This window comes from Vulpes vulpes, chromosome 3 (assembly GCF_048418805.1).
Source record: "Vulpes vulpes isolate BD-2025 chromosome 3, VulVul3, whole genome shotgun sequence".
Classification (NCBI taxonomy): domain Eukaryota; kingdom Metazoa; phylum Chordata; class Mammalia; order Carnivora; family Canidae; genus Vulpes; species Vulpes vulpes.
Genome location: NC_132782.1, coordinates 137953804 through 137976218, shown reverse-complemented (window position 1 = coordinate 137976218; position 22415 = coordinate 137953804). Strand labels below are relative to the sequence as shown.

Here is a 22415-nt window from a genome sequence, read left to right as displayed (position 1 = left end):
CCCTCAACTCCTCTCCCCTTATCACCACCCTCTGCTAACGGTCAGGTCCGCAGGCCTCACCGATAAGACAGGAGGAGCGCCCGGGCACACCGCCGCAGCACATCTGCCGACGCCCCGGGCCTGCCCCGCCCGGTCTCCTCTCGCTGTGCTCGGGAAATGTCCCCGTTGCTGCGAAAGACAAGAGTGTCCACTCAGACCCTGGAGCTCTTCCTTCCAGCAATCACCACAACTCTCCTGAATCATCATATTCCCTCTTTACTGGATCATTCCCACCAGTAACCACATGCTGTAATAATTCCCGTGTAAAAATAAGCAACCTCCCCCCCCCCCCCCCCCCCCCGTTACTGCACATGCCCCTCCGGCTACAGGTCCCTTTTCAGGAAAGAAAACAAGGTAAAACTAACTAGTCCTCGCTGGCCTCCAGTCCCTTCCTCCCGGCGCCGCTCGGGCTTCCTGCGGGCAGCTTCACGCCGCGGCTGCGCTGCTCCAGCGGGCTCGAGACGCCCTCACCGTCACCGTCACCGTCACCGGCGCACGCTCAGGCCCCCGGCGGCACCGCAAGCCCCCAGGCGTCAGGCCTCCGCCTTCGCTCCCCGGCCACCGGCTCCGGTCTAACCCCGCGGCTTCACGCGCCCTTCAGGCCCTGTGTGTGACCCCGACACCGCTCGGCCCAGCCAGCCCCTCCCTGACATCTCCACCTGGCTCTGTCCCTGCAACGTCAAAGGTCACACTGCCGCTGAATTCCGGGACCCCCCCCCCCCCCCGAAATCTTGGGCTCCTACCAAGGTCTCCATCTCCGCGAGAAGTTCTACTGTTGGAGGCTGTTGGTAGCTGTGCTCCTCGGGCCCAACACCCCGTTCAAGGCTCCGCGGGGTGGCAGCCGGCGGGCGGCCCTGGGCGCTGGCTGTCGCCGCCTGAGGCTCTGTCCTGGCCCCCGTGGGGGGGAGGGGCGGCTCCCAGGTCCGCAGGGCCCCCGGCTCGCCCCGGCTGGCCGCCCACGTCGGTGTGGGAAAGTGAAAGCCGCCGCTCTGGGGCCCCACGGCGCGTGCGCGTGCTATGGCCTCTGACCCTTGACCTGCGGCCCCTCGGCCCTCCGGAGGCCCGGATGTCCCGCCCCTGGGGCCCAAGCTGCCAGCACCACTTTCGACGTTCAACCAAGATATTGGTAAAAAATAAAAATTAAAAAAAAAAAAGGAGAGAGAGAGAGAGAGAGAGAGAAAGGAATAGAGAAAGAAAAAGAGAGAAATAAAGAGAAGAAAAGAGAAAGAAAAAGAAAGAGAGAAAGAGAAGGAAATAAGGAAAGAGAAGAAAAAAGAGAAAAAGAAAGAAAAAAAGAAAGAGAAAGAAAATGAAAGAAAGGAAAAGAAAGAGAAAAAGAAAAAGATTGAAAAAGGAGAAAGAAAAAGAAAGAAGAAAAAGGAAGAAAAGAAAGAGAAGGAAATAAGGAAAGAGACGAAAAAGAAAGAAAGAGAAAAGGAGAAAGAGAAAGAAAGAAAGAAGAGAGAAAGAAAATGAAAGAAAGGTAAAGAAAGAGAAAGGAAAAGAAAGAAAGAAAAAAAGAGAAAGAAAGAGAAAAAGAGAAAAAAGAGAAAGAAAAATAAAGAGAAGAAAAGAAAGAGAAAGAAAGAAGAAAAGAAAGAGAAGAAAAGAAAGAAGGAGAAAAAGAAAGAAACAGAAAGAAAGAGAAAGAAGAAAAAGAAAGAGAAGGAAAGAAGACAGAGAAACAAGAAAAAGAAAGAGAAGGAAAAGGAAAAAGAAAGGAAAAGAAAGAGAAAGAAAAAGGAAAAGAAAGAGAAAAAGAAAGAGAAGAAAAGAAAGAGAGTAAGAAAGAAAAAAGGAATTCTCCATTTGTACGTTTGTAGTAGTCCAAGCCCAAGCCTTAGAAGTCTCTTTAGGACACAACTCTCGCTACCACGTCCAATGCATCAGCAAATCCTCCATCTCACGCGTCTTTCAATACCACTAGCTGAACCACAGCCATAATTAAAATTTGCTGAACAGCGTTCCATCCGTAACAATAAACACACACACAGAGCGCCCCAGCACTGTGTTAAATGCCTGACATAACTTATTTATTGTCCATAACAAGCCTGTGCTGGGTGGAATTGCCCAAAGAGGACCTGGCCCAAAGTCCCATAGCTAGTGAGTGAAAAAGCTGAGATACCTAGGCAATAGGATTCCAAGTCCAGGTGCTGGACTACAATGCTTTACATTGATCGCGGCGCTTGGGTAATTGCATTGTGTAGAAGTTTCCAGTGCTATACATGTTGTTTTGACCACCTTTGTGTACAAAGCCTTTTCCTCATTTAGAACCATTCTCAGAAGTTGAATTGCTCAAAAGAGCATAAACATTCTTAATCCCTAAAGTGGCTAACCTATTATCAATTAACATTGGCTTTTTGAAATCTGAAGTCATATGCAGTTACTAAGGGCTGTTTTCTGAGTAGAGAAGAAAATCTAAAGTTGAACGTTAGCTAAGTTTGACCCTTGATTTAATCACCGTGTATCTTACATATTCGTTCAATCTTGTGGTCTTCAGTTTCCCTATTTGTAAATTCAAGATAATCCCTACATTACAACTTCCTCACAGAGATGCTTTTATCAGGCTCCAATTTCTGTAAAAAGAAGAAATTTTAGTGTTTTTTCTCCCCAGCAAACTAGAAACTCTGAAACTTAGATCTATGACTGTTCTACTCCAGAAAGGGGTTGATCTGTTGCATCTTTTAGACCATGAAACACTGAATTCTGACTTTTAAATGGCTTTGCAAATCTGAATTTTAAACCGACCTTGGCTCACTTCTTATTGTTTCAAGATCCTCTTCTACGCACTATCTGGACCTGAAGGAAAGATTGAATGGCACTATATTTGTCATGATTGTATATCAACTGTGACACACATATTTTATTTCTCATGTTCTAATCTTAACTTTGATATCATAGGTTTGGATAATGAATAGCCAATAATAAGCTTTTATGTCCTTTTTTTTTTTTTTTTTTTTTGTCTTATTCCCACTCAGTCTTTGGAAGATCCATATGCTAAAATTTGGAACCTGTAAATTATATGTACCAACACTTTATTTTTTACAAAATTTTCACCCCTTATTCCAGAACTAACTGTATATTCTACCCTCAGACAAAAAAAAACTAAAAGACAGGTATTTCAGAAAGGGGAAATTCTCAGAAGCCAAGAAGTCCTTTCTCCTTTCATTTTCCTTTCTCCATGTGCTGAATTGGCTATTTGCAGTCGGTTGTATTGCTGATCTTTTCTATCTCTCCTGAATCTGAAAGGTTGGAAGCCTGGGAACCATATTTCTCAGAATACGAAGCCAGCAAATATCCCAGTCTAGAGTCTGGCAGTGCCAGACAACTATGAGAGATGAGGAAGGCAGAGGGAAGCCGGGGCCGTATTCTTCCTCTAGCAACAGATCTGAGATTTTGTTGTGGCCTCTGGGTGTCCTGTCACAAATGGTCTGCCTCAGGAGGCAGTTTCCAAAAGTTCCTGACCAGTGTGGCAATATATACCAGAAAGTTAGCTGCAAACCTGAGAGCCAATTATGGGCTCTCCTTCTTTACCTTTGCTCCTCTAGCCTTTCCAACTGTTTTATAAGTGCCTAATTGCCTATTTTAAACACCTTCCTGCTTTGAGTACCCAGAATGGTTTCTGTTTTCCTAACTGAAGCCTGGGTTGATGTGTCCCATCTCCCAGTTTATATAAACCCACAGTCAGGCATTCACCTGAAAGAAACACAAGTCTGATTTAGATTACCAGTAACAGATCACTAACCCATAAATTGTAAACGGATTTTAACCAAAAAGTAGCCCCTTTACGTGATTTCTTTTTCTACTACTAGGTCTTGGGGAATTCTATATCAAGAATTACACCACAGAGGCCAGATCTAAAAAACATAATACCAGTATCACCAATTTTCAAAGTGATACCTTGAGGATGACTACATCCATGCATGCCCCTCCTTAATATTTTCAAATATTTTATTTGTTCCTTAGCACCTAGGGAATGTTCAAAGTTTTGGTTAAATGTAAAAATAAGTGTGGGGTTTCTATTTGCCTTGGAGTAAACAGCAGTTCACACACTGCACATTTAAGTTCACGTTAGCACACATAAACAGGTCATCAAGTCTCCCCCTCTCTCAGGGGGAGAGGCAGAGAGAGAATCTTAAGCTGACTCCCCACTGAGCGGGGAGCTGGATGTGGGGATTGATCCCAGCACCCCAAGATCAAAACCTGACTTGATATCAAGAGTCAGACGCTTAACTAACTGGGCCACCCAGGCACCCCTCATAGATTTTAGATGGTCTTTCTAGTGTACACTAAAGCTTGAGAACCATTTTTTTTTAATTTTATTTGAGAGAGAGAGAGAGAGTGAGGGAGCCCATGCATGAGCTTGGGGGGAGGGGCAGAGGGAGAGGGAAAAGCAGGCTCCCCGCTGAGCAGGGAGCCTGATGCAGGGCTCAATCCCAGGATCCTGCTGAGATCATGACCTGAGCTGAAGGCAGATGCTTAACCAACTGAACCACCCAGGCTCCCCAACCTTCAGAACCATTGTAAAAAGTGAAAACAGAGCTCTTTCTCTTTGAAATCCCTACAAAAGGAGTGTAATCCAGAGAATCCAAAGACTTAGGGTTCTTTCCAGGATTCCTATGTGGGAGGTGGATGTATAGAATCACAGAATTTTGGGAGCCCTACATTTAGTAGGCCAGTGATCGTATCTAGGGTTTTATTGACAATTTAAGGCAGAATAGAAATTGGAACCCAGGTATTCTGAATTTCAATCTGTTTTAAGATGGATGTCACGTACATTTGTGTGTGGTGAACTGAACAACTCTAGTATGCCAATCATACTGTGGACATGCATATACATTAGTATAGTTTTCTGATACATAGTAGTAAAATTCTAACAAAATTAACGTATCAGATGATTTTCCAATAGATGCAAGCTGATTATTTTGAGGAAAGGAGAGTATTTTCTAATGTCCACAAAGATAAAACCTGGGCTTGCGACAGGTGGCCTCCCCCCTTTCACTTTTTCAATATAACCTTGTGACTGATATGGAATGTGCAGGCTCTAAACTCAGTAACAAATACAACACAGATGGTTTATGGAAATTAGAATTGTTCAAACTTGAAGTTGCTGATACAGAAAAAATTTATGAAGTTTTGCTGTACAAAACTGCAACTCTCTAAAAAGCTGGCAAGATTTGCACATTCCAAGATTGGCTGACCCAGTGAATTGCAAACCGTGTTCATGGATTGGCATGCAAAGGTACTGCATTGTATCCATAGCACAATGTGACTCACATTCTTACTGATGTCCACTGGAATCTTCACATGTGATTTTGGTAACCATTTTACTATCATTTGCACTAGAAACCTTTAGTTCACAAATTATATATGATAAAACACTCTGAACTCCTAATCATTGCCATTAATAGTTTGCCATCTGTTAATTTGGGAGAAAGCACACTCTAAAAAGTACTGGAGAGAATGCTGTAAAAATACAGCATTAGGACCCCGAAAAACCCCAACCCCCAGAATCTCCCACCCTGACATTATTCCTCTGTGAAAACTAGTCTTAAATCATGAGTATTTTCAATTAAGTGACGTGTTCAAGAGAGTCTCACTCACAAAATGCAGCTTCCCTTACTTTAAAAATCTGTCGTGTTTTTTAAGTGATTCTAACCCCATGCCTATGCCTGAAAGACAATGTATAAAACTGGAAGGAGCCCTAGGGGTTTCCAATTTAATATCACAGTTAGCAGTCCACCAAGGGAATATAATTCTGAGGTAAGTATCCCAGAGGTCAGATCTGTGTTTGCAAGTTTTGGATTCTTTTTGGTGCACAGTGAGATGGATCATGATGTAGAACAAGACTTTGGTTGTTTTTACTCTCGGTTCTAATAGGGCTAAGTCACCTTCACGGGTGTCTTCACAGGCTTACCTTCATTATGGCTATCCAATCAATTAAAAGCATTCTTCTCCCCCATCACAAATGATTAAAGGATTAATGGGCTCATAACACAAAACACTCTTAACCTCATGAAATTACTGACCTGGGACATGGCACGCCCTGTCGTACGTGGGGTGGCGCCAGCAGATGAACAGAGCTATACCACCTGTTCCCACGTCTCCCCCATGGCCCACCATCTAATATTGATGCTGCTGACTTCACCCAGTCCTGGACCCTGGGCCTTCTTCTGACCATGGGCTGTGCAGATGCTCAGCATGTCTGGGGGAACAGGGGCAGCGAAATTTCTAAATTTTGATTATCGGTATGTACAAAAAGCATCAAAGGCTGATTGTGAGGGTAATCAGAGCTCTGTTAGAGGCTTACATTTATTTTCTGATTTAGTACTGTTTGTATTTGGAGTTCCACAGTGGGGGCCATGATCATTTCAGGGCTCAGTGCTTGTAAAGATCACATGATGGGCCCAAGTCTACCACTCACTTAAAAAAAAAAAATTCAACAGCGTATTTCCAAAAAATTCTTTCCTTCCAAGCAGGCAGCTTTCACAAAGAAGCAGACTCTGTCACCAGCACAGATATATGAGAACACCTCGGGCGGTGCCACAAATCCAAGAAAATTAAATCTTGTTTGGCTTGGGAGTAGCCCATGCCTTGAGTCAAGGGTTGGTCTGAAAAGGTCTAGATCGAATTTTTAGAACCATCACCTCAATGACTTGAAGGTAAGTTTGAGGTCCTAGGATTTGAGGGAAAATATTCTTTCTTCATTTTTTCTCCAACTAAGAGATGGGTTTGCCATGCTCCGGGCAAGTCCTGTGACCCCTGCCACTTGTCACTTCCAAATATACACAACTTCTCTACTCTTACACCATCTCTGAGATATGTGTGCACACATAAAAACAAAAGCTATATATTTCCATCACAAATTTCCACACTTGGATCCCCTCCAGACACTATTCTGAATACAAAATTCTGCTGCAGGGTACTAAAAATGGTTCTTTCCTCAAAATAAAACCTTTAAAGATCCCTTAGTAGCTATTCAGGGACTGGAATTCAATTTCAATCCTCCACCCTTTGGCCAGCTGTAGATTCAAAATGCTTACATAAAACATTGAAAGTATGGACTTCATGGCAAATCTGATTTTTCTTCTGCAATAGAAATGTGTGTTATACTTACCACAGACTATATTTTTACTTAGAAAATACACAAAGCAATAATGCACTCAACAAGAGGGAACAAATTATTTTATTTTATTTTATCAGGAACTTTGACATAAGCTTCAGATAGACCCACTTACTACATGGAGTTTGTGAAATCTACACCTTCAAATCGTAATACTCTCTATTTTAGGCCATTCCATCTAAAAAGCATGACTTCTCAAATCCTTTTATTCCAAGTAGTTCTTGCACATAAATGTTACATCACAATAGCAAAAAAATGTAAACTTCTTTTGCAAACTACATAAATACTATAATAACTGCCTTGAAGTTATTCTTATTTTAAAATCAGAATATATTCTAAATGCTTTACATAAAAACTTTGGTCAGTAGCCTATGTGTATGAAACTTTTTTTTTACTGACTTGCCTTTCATGTTTACTTAGGTCTTTGACAGAGATGATTTTTAAATAGGACTCAGATCAAAATTCATTCCATATGGAAGACAAGTACCGGAAATATGTCGATAACTCTGGGCAAAATATGAAATGTGAAAATTATTCCACATACTAAGTCTGACAAGCCACCAGTGATATGGAGGTAAGTGAAAATAAGGACTCAAGTCAAGCTCATATGTGATCCTATATGAAAGGAATTCAGCCCACTTATCAATATACCTTCTACTCTGTTCTGTGTCTGTTTGCAAATGAGTCACCTCTTTTTCTTTTCTTTTAGAGCATGACAGGTCATTTCTACAGCTATAGTCCTAGACTGAAAGTCTAGGTGGCCAGTGAATTTACTTCACCATCACTGTCCTTGAGGTCTTTAAATACAAATTAGAAATGTATAAACATACAGGAGTGTATACACACCCATGCACACTTAAGACGACCACTTCAAGGCCTTTTTGTGTGTGTGTGTGCTGCTTCAAGAGAAGTTTCTAACATGTACCTGTTTTTGTTATTAATTTAAGTAAATCTTCTTGCTCAGAATGTTCTTTCAGTTAAAAACCAAGTCGAATCTGGAGTCCTTACTGATTTGCTATTCTGAGATTCCTATGGAACAACTAGCTACTGGCCATGGTTTCTTTGAGGAAACAAATATCATAGCTGAAGCATTTTCAAAATTTTAAATGCATGCAGAAAGAACTACATAGGCTTTCCAAGCAGCTATATCAAGTGGCTCAAGTAACATTATTATTTATCTTGGCCTAAGGCCTTTTATCAACATCCTTTTAAAACACAAAGAGAATGGCTACAAGATGGTGACAGGGCCCAGAATGGTCCTCCAAGCAGTTCCAAGGACATCACTGAGGATTCCACTGTGCTGTCTCTCTCTTTCGTGCATTTTCTCCAAATGCACTGTGTCCCCTCTTTACTGCTCATGCTTTGAAATTATGTAAAATAATTTTTAAAAATCTACCAGTGATTCATTTAGACCTGAAATAACACTGTAGGTGGGTGTAGTTAGAGACAGGTAGCCATTCTTAATAGCTCCTCTCCCAGAGGAGGCCCTGGTAGGCACACCCACAGTTTAGGAACTGCTCTTGTTGCAGACTGTGCCTTGGCTGATACTGTCTTCCTTATACTGGCTGCCTGTGTCGCTCCGGCTGAGGATGGTGGAGGTGATGCGGGAGGGGCGTCTCTCTGAGTTCTCCTGAGAGAAGCAGCAGATCATCTTCTTCATGGTGCTGTACATGTCCTCATCTTTGTAGGAGTAGATGATGGGGTTCATGACTGAGTTCAGCAGTGCCAGCAGCAGGAACCACCTTTTCACATGCTGCACACCACACTGCGTGCAGTTCAGGCCGTCAAGCAGCAGAACGACCAGGCCTGGGGTCCAGCACACGACGAAGGCCCCTGCGGGGAGAGAAAAGGAAGCGGGCTGCTCAGTTAGGTTTCCTCTTGCCCTGCTTTCAGTCAGTGGCAACAATGACCTTGGGGATTTGTTTTTTGTTTTGTTTTGTTTTTTGAGGATTTGTTTTGACAACTGCAAAGCCCACTTCCATCCATCCTCTGAGCACTTGAGTCCTGGGCTCGTTAGGGGTGAACAGCTGGCCACCTCCTTGACTGTTCTCTGTGTTCTATTTCAGCTCCTTACCTGCTTTTCCAGGGCTCGTAATTAGGGGCTCACATTTACCTCATGTTTACTAAGCACTCCACATCCCTCATCTCTGTCAGCTCTCTAATCCACACTGGGAGGCTCCTGCAGTCATCACCCATGCTTGGCAGTTGAGAAAACCAAGGGCAAATTCCAGGAGTGCGTGTGGGAAGGCCTCACACCATCAACCCTACACTCCGCTGTGCTACAACTCAGATGTTCTAAATGTTTTGCTGACAATAAGACCCATGGCATCTATAGCATTCTCCTGGTCTCTTAGCTAAGTCACCTGCTCACAAATTTCACTCTATAAATCCATGTTGATGCTGAGGAAGCCCTGTATTCTTTTTGACATGTTTATAGGCCATCTGCTTGATTCTCTGCTCTTGATTTTTTGTTCCTGTTGGTTGTTGTCAGAAATAAATCTTTCTGTTTAATGATGAGATAGAGATGTGCTTGTAGCAGGTCTATTTATTTAGCACAATTTTAGCACCAACTGCACATGAAGGGTAGTCTCTTCTGAGTCACCAGACATCTGATCATGCCTAGCTTACCACTAAAGCTTTCTGACACATTTTTCCTAAAATATGAGACATAGGTTCAATATTCCCCTATTCTATCACTATCACCTTGGATAAGTGATAGCTCACATTTATACAATGCTTACTATGAGCCAGGCACTAGTGTAAATGCTTTCCTTTACTAACTCATAGAACCACACTAAGAAGTAGGCATCCCCAGAAAAAGGGGGCACAAGAAAGTGAGGTAACTTGTTCACCATCGAACAGCTGGTAAGAAACATCTAATTTGGAGTGTTGGCAGTCTTTCTCCAGAGGCTGTGCTCTTGGCCACGATATAGGTACCTGTCTCTATAATGTGATATGGTTTCTTTCCCCCAAAGTTCTTATCATTTCTAAGCAACCTTGCTTATCCATTCCATAAACATTCATCATGAGCTTACGACGTACCAGGAATGCACTAGACAGTAAATGAGGCGAACTATGCACTCCAAGAGCTAAGTGCTAGTGGGGAGATAGAATAAACAAGCAAGTCTATAAGTCACATCACCAACTAGTTATTCTTATTGGTTAGAATTAGTCCTGGACAGTATTCCTCTTGTCCCTTCACCTTTATTCTGAGAGATATAATAGTAAGTCAAATCAAGAATTATAAAAAGGCCATGTGAGGCTGTAAAATGCCATGAGCCTCAGGGTCAGACAGGTGTGCCCAGCTCCTCACTTTGAGCTACACAAATGAGGCAAATCACTGCATTTCTCTGAACTCCCATTTCCTTGTTTTATTACTATTACTTTTTTAGGTTTTATTTATTCATTGGAGAGGGACAGAGAGAAAAAGAGAGAGCATGAACATGAGTGGGGAGAGGGGCAGAAAGAGAGGGACAAGCAGACTCCCCACTGAGTAGGGATCCTGACACAGGGTTCCATCCCAGGACCCTGAGATCATGATCTGAGCCAAAGCTCAACTGACTGAGCCACTCAAGCACCACCCTCATTTCTCACTTATGAAATAAAGATAACAATCCTGACTCTGGATGGTTGTGAGGGGTCAGAAGTAATGAAAGTGATGCCATTCCTTGAGTTGGGTTCACTAATTAGTGGTTATCATGAGATGTTCTGTCAAAGACATCGGTCAAAATTAGATGTTTAGGAGTTATCAGGAGGGTTTAATTCTCTATTTCATAATTACAGCTCATCAATGGTTCCCTTTTCACCCCTTTCTGTATTATTTTTGGTCCAGCTGGCCTATATGAATAAAGAACTTGGAGATAAGAGGTCAGAGATTGGGTCCTAACCTACACTTACTGCACAACTCTGGCAGACCCATGTCATCTGTCTGGGGTTCGGCTTCCTAAACTATAAATTGAGGACTTTAGGAAAGTTCTGCGTTTTTCCAATTTGGGGCTAGGACACCTTAGTGTGTATGCAGTCAATTTAATGGGTTTGGACAAGTCTGGGGATTTTTAAATGCAAGAATGGAATGGAATAGCTCAGAGTATATTGCATAGACCAAAGGAAGTTTTGTTTCATGCAATTTTTGTTTCAGTTTTATACACTATGTTTATGTGTGTATTGGTTATGAAGTAAACTATTATTTCTTACTGTTGGGCTTTGCCAAAAGTTTGGAAAACACTAGTTTAGATAAACTTGAAGGCCCCATCTGGGTCCAGTGGTCTATATTTCCCTTAACAGTAACACTTTTGTTCTCTGCTCTTCCCGAGGGAGGGTTACTATGTTGTCAAGAGGCAAGAAGTTAAACAAGCCAGACATCAAAAGCTGTTGCTGCCAATTTTGATGCGAAGACTCCTTTCTGTGTGAAATTGCATGATTCCAAAGAAATCCCGGTGGGAGAGTTTCAACGTCCTTGTGTTAATGAGGAAAATATCGATTAACTTTATACTTTGTTAAATATGCATGTCAAAATTTAATAGAGTATATAACTTCCAAATTAATGGAAGGGGAAGAATGGAACTAAAGGAAAGGAAAACAAGATCTCAATATAAAAAAAAGGAGTTTGGGGGGAGAGTCAAACATAGGAAAGTAGAACAAATAAAGAACAAAAGAAGATACTGGAAATGAATCTAAATGCACTGAAAATCAAGCCCAATGTTAATGTGGTATCATTTTTTAAAAACAGGTGAATCTAAACAATTTGATGTCTAACATTACATCCATACGTGGTAAAACCATAAGGAAAAGCAAGACTATTAACATGAAATTTATGATAGTCATTTCTCCAGGAGAAAGGGTCACTGGGGCAGGGCCATATAGGTGATGCTGAAGATATTAGAGATGTTCTATTATGTTGGGTGGCAGCTACACAGGAATTTTTAATGTTTTTTTAAATTATTTTAAGTGTTATTCTTTTTTTATTTTTTAAGATTTTATTTATTTATTTATTCATTCATTCATTTATTTATTTTTTACATTTTTTTAATTGGAGTTCAATTTGCCAACATATAGCATAACACCCAGTGCTCATCCCATCAAGTGCCCCCCTCAGTGCCCGTCACCCAGTCACCCCCACCCCCCACCCACCTCCCTTTCCACCACCCCTTGTTCGTTTCCCAGAGTTAGGAGTCTCTCATGTTCTGTGTTATTCTTTATACCATACGCATGTCTTATATAATTTTCTCTGAATGATGTATCTCACACATACACATGTCAAAAAAGGATAAAACTGCCACTATGCTTTCCTAAAAACTTTTTTAAATCAATTTTTTTTTTCAAATCATAAAAGTATTTTTTCCCCACCCAGCACAAAACTGTTTTATATTAGTCAGGGGATCCAAACACTCTAAATAAAGTCTCCAAACTGAAATTCATGTATGCTTGTCACAATGAAATTCATGTATATTTCCCCTTTGCACTGAACTACATAATTCATTCAGTCAACACTTGACAAACTTCTCATTGAGCAATGATTATATGCCAGACACCATTCTAAGAATTTTATATGAATTAACCATTTAATTTTCATGGCAATCCTACTAGTATTATTATGAACACTACCTCATAAAAATACTGATGCAACTCTCTTTTTAAACCTGAGGAAGGTGAAACACAGAGAAGGTAATATGCTCAAAGCCACAGAGCCAGGATTTGAACCCAGATTTGATACCCTGGATTTGATACCCTGGCACCAGAGTCTGTGTTCCTGTCCACATGTGAGGCTATTCAGCAATGGACACAGAATCTTACCAAAGTGAGTGATGGGGGAGGGAGAAGGGTACTTTTGGTCCTTAAATTCCCATTTATGGTCTGTCACATACCATGAAGCTGTGTGTATATAACAATTAAGTCATTCTTTGGTTTGTTAGCATAAAGATTTTATGTCAGGAAGGGAAGGGGGAAGAGGGAAGGAAAGGGAAGAAATTAGGAAGAGGGAAGGGGAGGGGAAAGGAGAAGGGGGGAAGGAAGGGAAGAAGAAAAGAAAGAAGGGAAGGGAGGAAAGAAAGGAGAAAGAATTCCAACAAAAATATATGCTAGTATTAGGAGTAAGAAGAAACAAAAATCTGCTGACCTTTTCTTTATACTGTTTCCAAGAACAACAGAAGGCAAGTCTTCTTTCACAAAGCAGCCCAGACACCCTGCACTGCCAGAGAGCCCGGCCTCGGGCATGCTGTCTCAGGTGCTGGCTGCACACCGGGCAGCAACCCTGGTAAATACCCCACTTCCTGACTCCTCCACCTGGCAGTCAGCCTCTCCCACCCAACACATCTCAGCACAGATATGAGGTTTATCTAATACTTCATTCTTCGGGGGTTTTACTGTATGTGGGCAGCTAGAGATGAGGCCCCCAAAACAATTTAAAAGGAGAAGAACATGTCAGGAATGGTCTTGGCCTGGGGAATCTGTAATCTTGGAGAAATTCTTTGAGATTGCAGGGGATGCCATAAACAAACAGGCAACTGGCCTAGTTCTTAAAAAGGGGGCAGATGATAGATCCTGGGAAATATATATGAGTCAGTCCCCTACCACGTTCCAAAGGTTTTGGAGGAAAATACCTAATGTAAATATTTTTTGAGTATTTAGATTCCATGTTCAGACCATGCCAGCTGGGAATAAGCAGAGTTTTCAAACAGAGGTCATGACAAGTCCTAATCACTTTTTTAAAAAAAAAATCAGGCATTCATAAATACAAGTGGATCTAAGGTGTCTATTTGGCAACCAGTAGAAAAAATCAAGTATGTTCCCCTTGGAGAAGAAAAGGCTTAGGAAAGACATGATGTGCTAACTACCTCAAAAGCCTGAAAGATCATCATGTAGAAAGAGGATGCGCAGACTTGTCCTGGGCCATTCTAGAAGGTTAGTCTAAAACAGCAGAAAAAGTACAAAAAGAAAAAATTTGGATGTAAGAGTTCTTCCTAAGTAAATGAAGCTATTTGGGAGGGGAACTGGTTGTTGAGTGGGCAGAGAGCCTCCCATCAGCAGAACACTTCCTTTGCCTGGATCTTCCTGAGATATACAAAAGGAAGGCATTTTTCCTAAATGAGATACAGGGTTAAGTGGTTTCTAAACTCTTTTCCAAGTAGAAAATTGCTACGTTCTACAAAATTATGAATTTCGACTCTCAATAAGATTCAAGCAAATTTGACTTGTTTTCCGGACACAATTATCAGACAGTATGACTAAAAACTGATGGAGATGAATACTCTGAGCTAGCTGTTCCCAAACCTGGCTGGTCATCTGAATTACCAGGGGCACTTTTGTAATAATGCAGATCCCCAGGGCGCCTGGGTGGCTCAGTCAATCATCTCTGCCTTGAGCCAACGTCATGATCTCAGGGTTGGGATGGAGCCCCACCTCAGGCTCCCCACTCAGTAGGGGAGAGGCCTGCTTCTCTCTCTCCCTTCCCCCTGCTTGTGCGCACGCACTCACTTTCATTCTCTCTCATAAATAAACAAAATTTAAAAAATAATAATGCAAATCCCCTGATCTCACATCAGACCCAGTAGTTAAAACCTCTGGTAAGGCGTGCACGTCCTCCTCTGGCCTTTGTTGGCTTTCTGGTTTGCCCTGCCAGGAATGCCTTCCTGTCTCCTAATCTAAGGTCTACTTTTCTTTCTAAGCTTAGCTCAAATTCTGCTTCCTCTACTGGACCTCTCCCATCATCCAACCCACAGCAATCACTCCTTCCTCTCAACTCCCAGGGCACTCTCCACCTATAACATCATGTGCCCCCAAGCACATTACCTGCTTAATTCACTCTCACATCTGCCAAGAGCTCTGGGCCAGGTAGCGTGTTTGGGGCTTTAGATGCACTGATCATTTAAAACTCACAGCCCTGTGAGGTTGCCCCTCTTACAATAATCCCAATCTTACACAGAGCGATTTGAAGTTTAGAAGTTTAGGTCAAGAATTTGTCTTGGGCCCAGAAGCCAACTAGTAGAAGAGTCATAATTTGAACCCAGACCTGACTCCTCCATCAAACTCTTGAGCACCAGGCTAAACTGGAGATAGTTTTTAATACCTATATCCTCTCTCTCAGGCCTGTTATAAGCTCCCTAAGCATGTGGGCTGTACCTCATAACCAGTCTGTATCCTCAGAATGAAGTATGGATAGCATGATAGCCCCACACACCATAGCAGAGATGAGGCAGTTGAAGGTACGTGAGATTTAATAAGAGGCCTCACAGGGCCAGGTACCGCACTAGTTGCAGCATCTGCTCTTGTGAACAGCATCTGGTCCTGCCCCTCAGGCGCTGACAGGCACAGAACGTGGGTACAATGTGTCATGATTCTGACTGTCATCAAGGAAAGTCTCAGGTGAAGTTTAAATTTTAAACAAAGTCTCAGGTGAAGCTAAGTGTTGATGGTTAAGACCAGCCATGCAGAGGTGAGAAACAACATGATACATGTGGGGAATTCCAAATAGTTCAGGATGGTTTTAACCTAGAGAGGTGACTGAAGAAGTATAGTGAAGTCTGAGAGATGACATGGGCCAGACCCATGTTGCCTATTCATTATCACTTTTGTACCATACCCCCCACCCTCATACACACACACACACACACACACACACACACACACACACACAGGCATCTCTGAGCAAGGGTCCTGTGGGCAGCACTCAGGAGTCTGAATTTATTATAAAGATCAGACCCCATAAGCCTTTGCCCTCAGGTGTCCATTCTATTTAATGAATTAACTTCTCTCCCAAGCATCTAGAATGGTATGAGTCATACAGCATTCTTGAGAAGATTAAGAAATATTTCTTATGTTCCATGGTTCATGAGAGAATCCCATTGAGAAAGGCTAGATCAGAGGTTTTTCAGACTCAATTGCAAGTCATTAGTGAGCTGTGAAATCAATTTAGTGGGTGGCAACCAGCAATTTTCTAAAAGATGAAATAGAACAGAACAGAAAACATCAGAGTGCATCAAGTATAGTAAGAGAATGTTTCATGAAACTTGTTTCAGTTACACACAAAAATGTGGGTGTGCACTGGGCCATGATATAGAATGTACATCATTTCTTATTGTGGGTCCTGATTTTAAAAGAAAAAAGCATAAGCCATGTCTATAGATGAGTGGTTTTTCAAATCAGGTTTTTAAAAAGTAGAGAAACACTTCTCAAAGGAAATCTCTTGTTAAAGTTCAAAATCCAAGCTTCTCTGACTAAAAAAAGAGATGGAGAGCAGGGAATGAGGAGAAGTTGAGTAAAGCCCTTCGCTGCAGAATCCATGCTACTCTACACTACAACGCCCACTCCACATGTGTGGGCTCCCTGGGGAGCCCCACTGACCGCTGTTTAAAATTGCTATGGACTCTTTCTCTCATGAATAAATAAAATAAAATCTTTAAAATTTTTTTTAAAAAACTGCTATGGAATGGTAGCTTTTTGAAGGTTTTTAATGGGGCATGGATAAGTCTTTTCCTTAAAATTCTTTTTTTTATTTAAATTCAACTTAGTTAACCTATACTATATTATTAGTTTCAGGGGTAGAATTTAGTGATTCATCAGTTGCATGTAACACCCAGTGCTTATCACATCGTGTGCCCTCCTTAATGCCCATCACCCAGTTACCCTATCTATCCTCCACCCCCCTCCCCTCCAGCAACCCTCAGTTGGTTTCCTATAGTTAAGAGTCTCCTATGGTTTGCCTCCCTGTTTTCATCTTAGTTTCTTTTTCCCTCCCTTCTCCATCTTCATCTGTTTTGTTTCTTAGATTACACACATATGAGTGAAGTCATATGGTACTTGTCTTCCTCTGCTTGACTTGTTTTGCTAATACACTAGTTCCATCCACGTCATTGCAAATGGCAAGATTTCATTCTTTTTGATACCTGAGTAATGTTCCATGTATGTTTGTGTGTGTGTGTGTGTGTGTGTGTGTGTGTGTATACACACACACCCTCTTTATCCATTCCTCTGTTGATGGACATCTGGGCTCTTTCCATAGTTTGGCTATTGTGGACATTGCTGCTATAAATGGAGTGCAGGTGTCCCTTTGAATCACTATATTTGTATCCTTTGGATAAATACCTAGTAATGCAATTTCTAGGTCATAGGGCAGCTCTACTTTTAGCTTCTTGAGGAACCTCCATACTGTTTTCCAGAGTGCTTGCACTAGTCTGCATTCCCAGTGTACAAGGGTTCCCCTTACTCTGCATCCTCACGAATCTCCGTTGTTTCCTGAGTTGTTACTTTCAGCCATTCTGACCAGTGTGAGGTGATATCTCATTGTAGTTTTGATTTGTATTTCCCTAATGCTAAGTGATGTTGGGCATTTTTTCATGTGTCTGTTAGCTATTTCTATGTCTTCTTTGGAGAAATGTCTGTTCATGTCTTCTGCCCATTTCTTGACTGGATTTTGTGTTTTTTGGGTGTTGAGTTTGATAAGGCTTTATAGATTTTGGATACTATCCCTTTATCTGCTATGTCATTTGCAAATATCTCTCCCCAGGAATATGACAGGGATGTCTCCTCTTACCAATATTGTTCAACATAGTACTGGAAATCCTAGCCTCAGCAATCAGACAAAAGAAATAAAAGGCATCTAAATTGGCAAAGAAGTCACATTTTCACTCTTTGCAGATGACATGATACTTGATATAGAAAACCCAAAAGATTCCACCAGGGCATCTGGGTGGCTTAGTTGGTTAAGCGTCTGCCTTCGGCTGCCTTCATGATCTTTGAGTCCTGAGATCAAGCCCCATATTAGGCTCCCTGTTCAGTGGGTAGTCTCCTTCGCTCTCTGCTTCCCCCCACCCCCCGCTTGTGCGCGCACTCTCTCTCTCTCTCTCTCTCTCAAACAAATTTAAAAAAGAAGATTCCACCAAAAAGTTGTTAGAACTGATACAGGAATTCAGCAAAGTGGCAGGATAAAAAACCAATGCACAGAAGTCAGCTGCATTTCCATACACTAACAATGAAGCAGAAGAAAGAGAAATCAAGGAATAGATCCCATTTACAATTATACCAAAACCCATAAGATATCTAGGAATAAACCTAATCGAAGAATAAACCTAACCTAAAGGATGTGTACTCTGAAAACTAAAGAACACTTGTAAGTATTGTATTTTAGAGCAAAATTTTCAGTGCTCAGAACAGACTAGAGGTAAGTGGAGCTCGAAGTCTCCTCCACCTGCATCAGAACCAGTGGGGGTGGGTAGTCAGGAGCTCTTTAAAATTCAGGTTTCTAGGCCCCACCTAGATCTACCAAGTGAGAAACTGATGAAAGTAAAATCTAAGCATCTCCGGGGTAAGCTAGCTCCCTGGGGAATGCTTTAGTATAGCAAAGCATGAAAACCACTGGCCTAGGTAGGGAGACTCAACTGAGGACAGGCCAAAATTCAGGTGAGAATGATAAGGGTGAAAAGAGCAGTGGTGGTAGAGATGGACAGAAACAGATGGTAAAGAGGAAGAGACTGAAGGACTTGATAGGAACTGGCTGTGGCAACTGAGGGAGAGGAAAGAATCCAGGGTGAGTTGCATGTGGTTCTGATAACCAAGCAGAGAGGCAGCAGAAGGAACAGGTTTAGAAGGAGAGTGTTTGGTTTTCACCATTCGATAAGGAGAGTACCTATGGTTCCTCAAGCCAGAGACGTGTAGAAGGCAGCCGGCACTCTGAGAGCTCCAAATTGAAATGCTGACTTGGGAGTTACCAGCAGTAGGTGGGCACTTTGGCCATATGTCGTCCTTCCATTAATAAATATTTACTCAGCAATCACATACCATGTGCCAGCTCCTAAGAGTGGATATTTTCATGATAATTACATTTGGATAACAAATCTCATTTCCTTCTATTGCCAAGTGACAGGTCAGTTACATTGACAAGAAGCAATTAGGTTTTATTTTAATGAGGCACTATGTTCTTTCAGTACCTGTTTAAGAGACTCACTAATTGTCCAATTAGACTACAAATGAGCTTTTCCTCTGGTAATTAAATAAACTAGTTTCAGTGCTATACTCAAAAACCAGTACCATGAGTTCAATGTTAATTTTTAAAGCATAGTGAATCATATACTAGAATATGCAATTACAGTGCTGAAATGATATTTAATGACTCCAATTTAAGGTAATCAGAAATATCAAATTAAGGAATGTCTAACGTTTTGGAAGATAGAATTACAAATGAAAATATTGGTGACAAGTTAAATAAAAGATCTTTTCAAGTCTCTAATCAATATTATGTTAGACAGTCTATAACAGCCCTCTTCTCTTATTTGGAAGTTTTCGAAATATCTCAAAAATCCCCTGGCTAATACTTCATCTCCACAATATATAGGAAACTAGAAAGAACACCGATCCATCTGGAAGAAGGGCCTCTCACTGGAATGTAATTAAGATAGTTAAGCATTCTTTAGGTTTTGGTGACAGGATATGCAAAAGATGAAGACTTCAAGGTATGTGACACCCATTCTTCAGGACTCATATTTTTTTTTTATTCCACTAGTCAGACTTGTACCCATATTTTCATCTGTTTAAAAATTCACACATGCAATTAAAAAAAATCCTGACATGCGAGTGGCACATAAATAAAACATCTATAACAATAAAAGCAATCACTCACACAGAATAGTCACACTTTGGCACATGGACTACTCATTTCATCAAACAGGAGGATATATTTTAAATATGTTCACTCTGTTATTCCTTGTTTTTTGTCCAGGAAAAAGTGGCAGGGCACAGGCAATAATGCTAACCTAGTAAGCCACAGGGCTGTCTGATTTACTAAAATAGAAAATTACAACTCTACATAAAAATCAGGTTGTGAACCTCATCTGAGGAAAGCTCTCTTATCTGAAAAGAAATTTTAAAAGTAAAATTTAAAATTAAAAAGTTATTCTTGATCAGCAACGTTATATTGTGCAAGTCACATACTAACAGAATATTTAAATGGCAATCCTCTCATGATAGCAAAGAATTTGTTCAATAATTGCAAAATAACACTTTCAGATGTGGTTTGCATTTAAATTCGTATTTGTTTACCCACAGTGCTTCAGAAATCCAATAATTCAGAAAATAGATTGTCACATATGTGAAAGGAATGAAAACATATACTTTTAGGAAACCTGACTTATTTTTACTACAGAAAGCAAGAAAACACTGAGACACTTCAAATAGAAGATGAGCAGTTAAGCATTCCACAAATGATTCATTTAACACTATTGTCACGACTGTTGGGTCTTTTGACTCTAACAACTGGTTTTAGGCACTTGTTTTAAATTTGTGGCCGGCTTTGGAATTGAAAATCTCAGTGCCAAGGGGTTATGAGATAAAATATAAAGGAGTGGCACAGCAGCTAGAACCACAGCCCAAGACCTAATTCTAGTGTTTAACTCTGAGCAACAGCTGGAAATCATAAGCTGAATAAGTAAGGGAACACCATCTCCACCTCCAGATTCCTCTTTGAGCATAATATGTATGGACCAATAATACCTCAGTACCTCACTAACTATTACACCAAGGGCTCTTCAGCATCTAAGAAAAGGTGTGAGGTCAGCTGCATGTATTGGCAGAGTAACAGCTCTTTGCTTGGTATAATTTTAAAGATGGACAGATTCCAACTAGTCTGCCCAAGGATCTGAAATTCTTGCTGGAGTCACTTCCTTTGGATTAGGAAGGTCTCTGTTGCACCCTACCTAAAAATGTAAACATATTAAGCCATAGGCATATAATATTTTATAACATAAACTGTCACTGGCACAGAGCAGGGTTCTGAGAAGATATTAAAGGGATATCTTTTTTTTTAAAGATTCTATTTATTTATTCATGAGAGAGAGAGAGAGAGAGAGAGAGGCAGAGGCAGAAGCAGGCTCCATGCAGGGAGCCCGACGTGGGACTCGATCCCGGGACCGCAGGATCACGCCCTGAGCCAAAGGCAAATGCTCAACCACTGAGCCACCCAGGCGTCCCTAAAGGGGTATCTTTGATGAGGTTGAAAATTTTCAAAAGGGCTGCATAATATGGGACACTGCACGGGAAAGTTGATTTGAATAGAATACAAGATTCTGGACACTCAGATGGCACAAAACACCATTCTGAGCTCAGAGGAAGGGAACAGAAATTGACCTATAGAAAGCTGGACCTGGAGGAGCAAGAGCATGTTATAGCTTAGGAACTACAATGTCTTCACACAAGAGCTATCACCTCCCATCCCATGCCCCTGGGCACCATTATTTATCCACCACACCACCTGTAGCTGGATCCACATTCACCTCAAATCCTTCACAGCACAGCTCCAAACATCCTCTAGCAATCAGATGGAATTTGCCCTTGAGGTGAAACCCACCTAACCATCCCTGTTCTGGTGAACAGAGCATAGGCTGGAGATCAAGCAGACACCGAGGGGACCATGGGCAAATCCATTCACCTTCTTGGGCCTCCCACGATTTTCTAAACTATGGGATGAGCATGATGATACTGACCTGACAGGAATTTTGTAAGAATTTAGTAAGATAATACATGGAATGTCCAACACAGAAAACCCTCAGAAAATGTTAGTTCTGACTGCCCAGATAGGGTTATTTCCCCTGCTGTGCCTCCTAAGGCAATTCATAAACACATCCTATAGGATGCTTCAGTTGTTGTTGTGTATCTGCATGTGCATGTACACACACACACACACACACACACACACAATTTATTACATGTGGTCCCAATTCTGCATGCATTTGGCTACCCTGCCAGGCTGACATCCTTAGGAAGACCTCTTTTGTATCTTATTCAACTTGGGTTACCCAGTGCTTAGCCAAGCACCATAAACATAGTAGGTACTTAATAAAAGCTTGTTAAATGAAAGGATATCAATTCGAATCCAGACCCACGAGTACGCTTTTTAAAAGGTCATTATGGTTCTCCGCTGCCAATTTCTTCATCTGTCCATTAATGAGATTGGACCAGAATGATCTGCAAGGTTCCCTTTAGCTCTCACATTTGATGATTCTGGGTTTCACTCAGAGCTTCCTTCAGTCATGGCCAATGAATAGTCCAAGTAACTTAGGAGAAAGGCAAACATGGATGCTCTCTATGGTGCCAAGTGTGAGAGAGAATTCTGTAGTAAATCTAAGATGCACGTTATGTGATTCTAGCAGAAACTGCTATCTGAGTGGGGACACCCAGAATGCTCTCAGATACCAATGTGTATTCAGTTAATACACAGTGAGCTTTTGTTAAGTATCACACACTATGCTAATGACTAGGAATAGCAAGT

The 22415-nt window shown here is 41.5% G+C and overlaps 1 protein-coding gene across 2 annotated transcripts in view; it reads right to left on the bottom strand.

The window, feature by feature from the left end:
* Positions 1–7207: 7207 nt before the first annotated feature.
* LPAR3 (lysophosphatidic acid receptor 3) overlaps positions 7208–22415 on the bottom strand; it is a 77256-nt gene continuing 62048 nt past the window's right edge. For both annotated transcript variants that reach the window (XM_072754721.1, XM_026004801.2), the window contains exon 3: positions 7208–8995. In XM_072754721.1, coding sequence (XP_072610822.1) covers positions 8670–8995 — 326 coding nt within the window. In that variant the 3' untranslated portion in view covers positions 7208–8669. The remainder of the gene's footprint in view (positions 8996–22415) is intronic.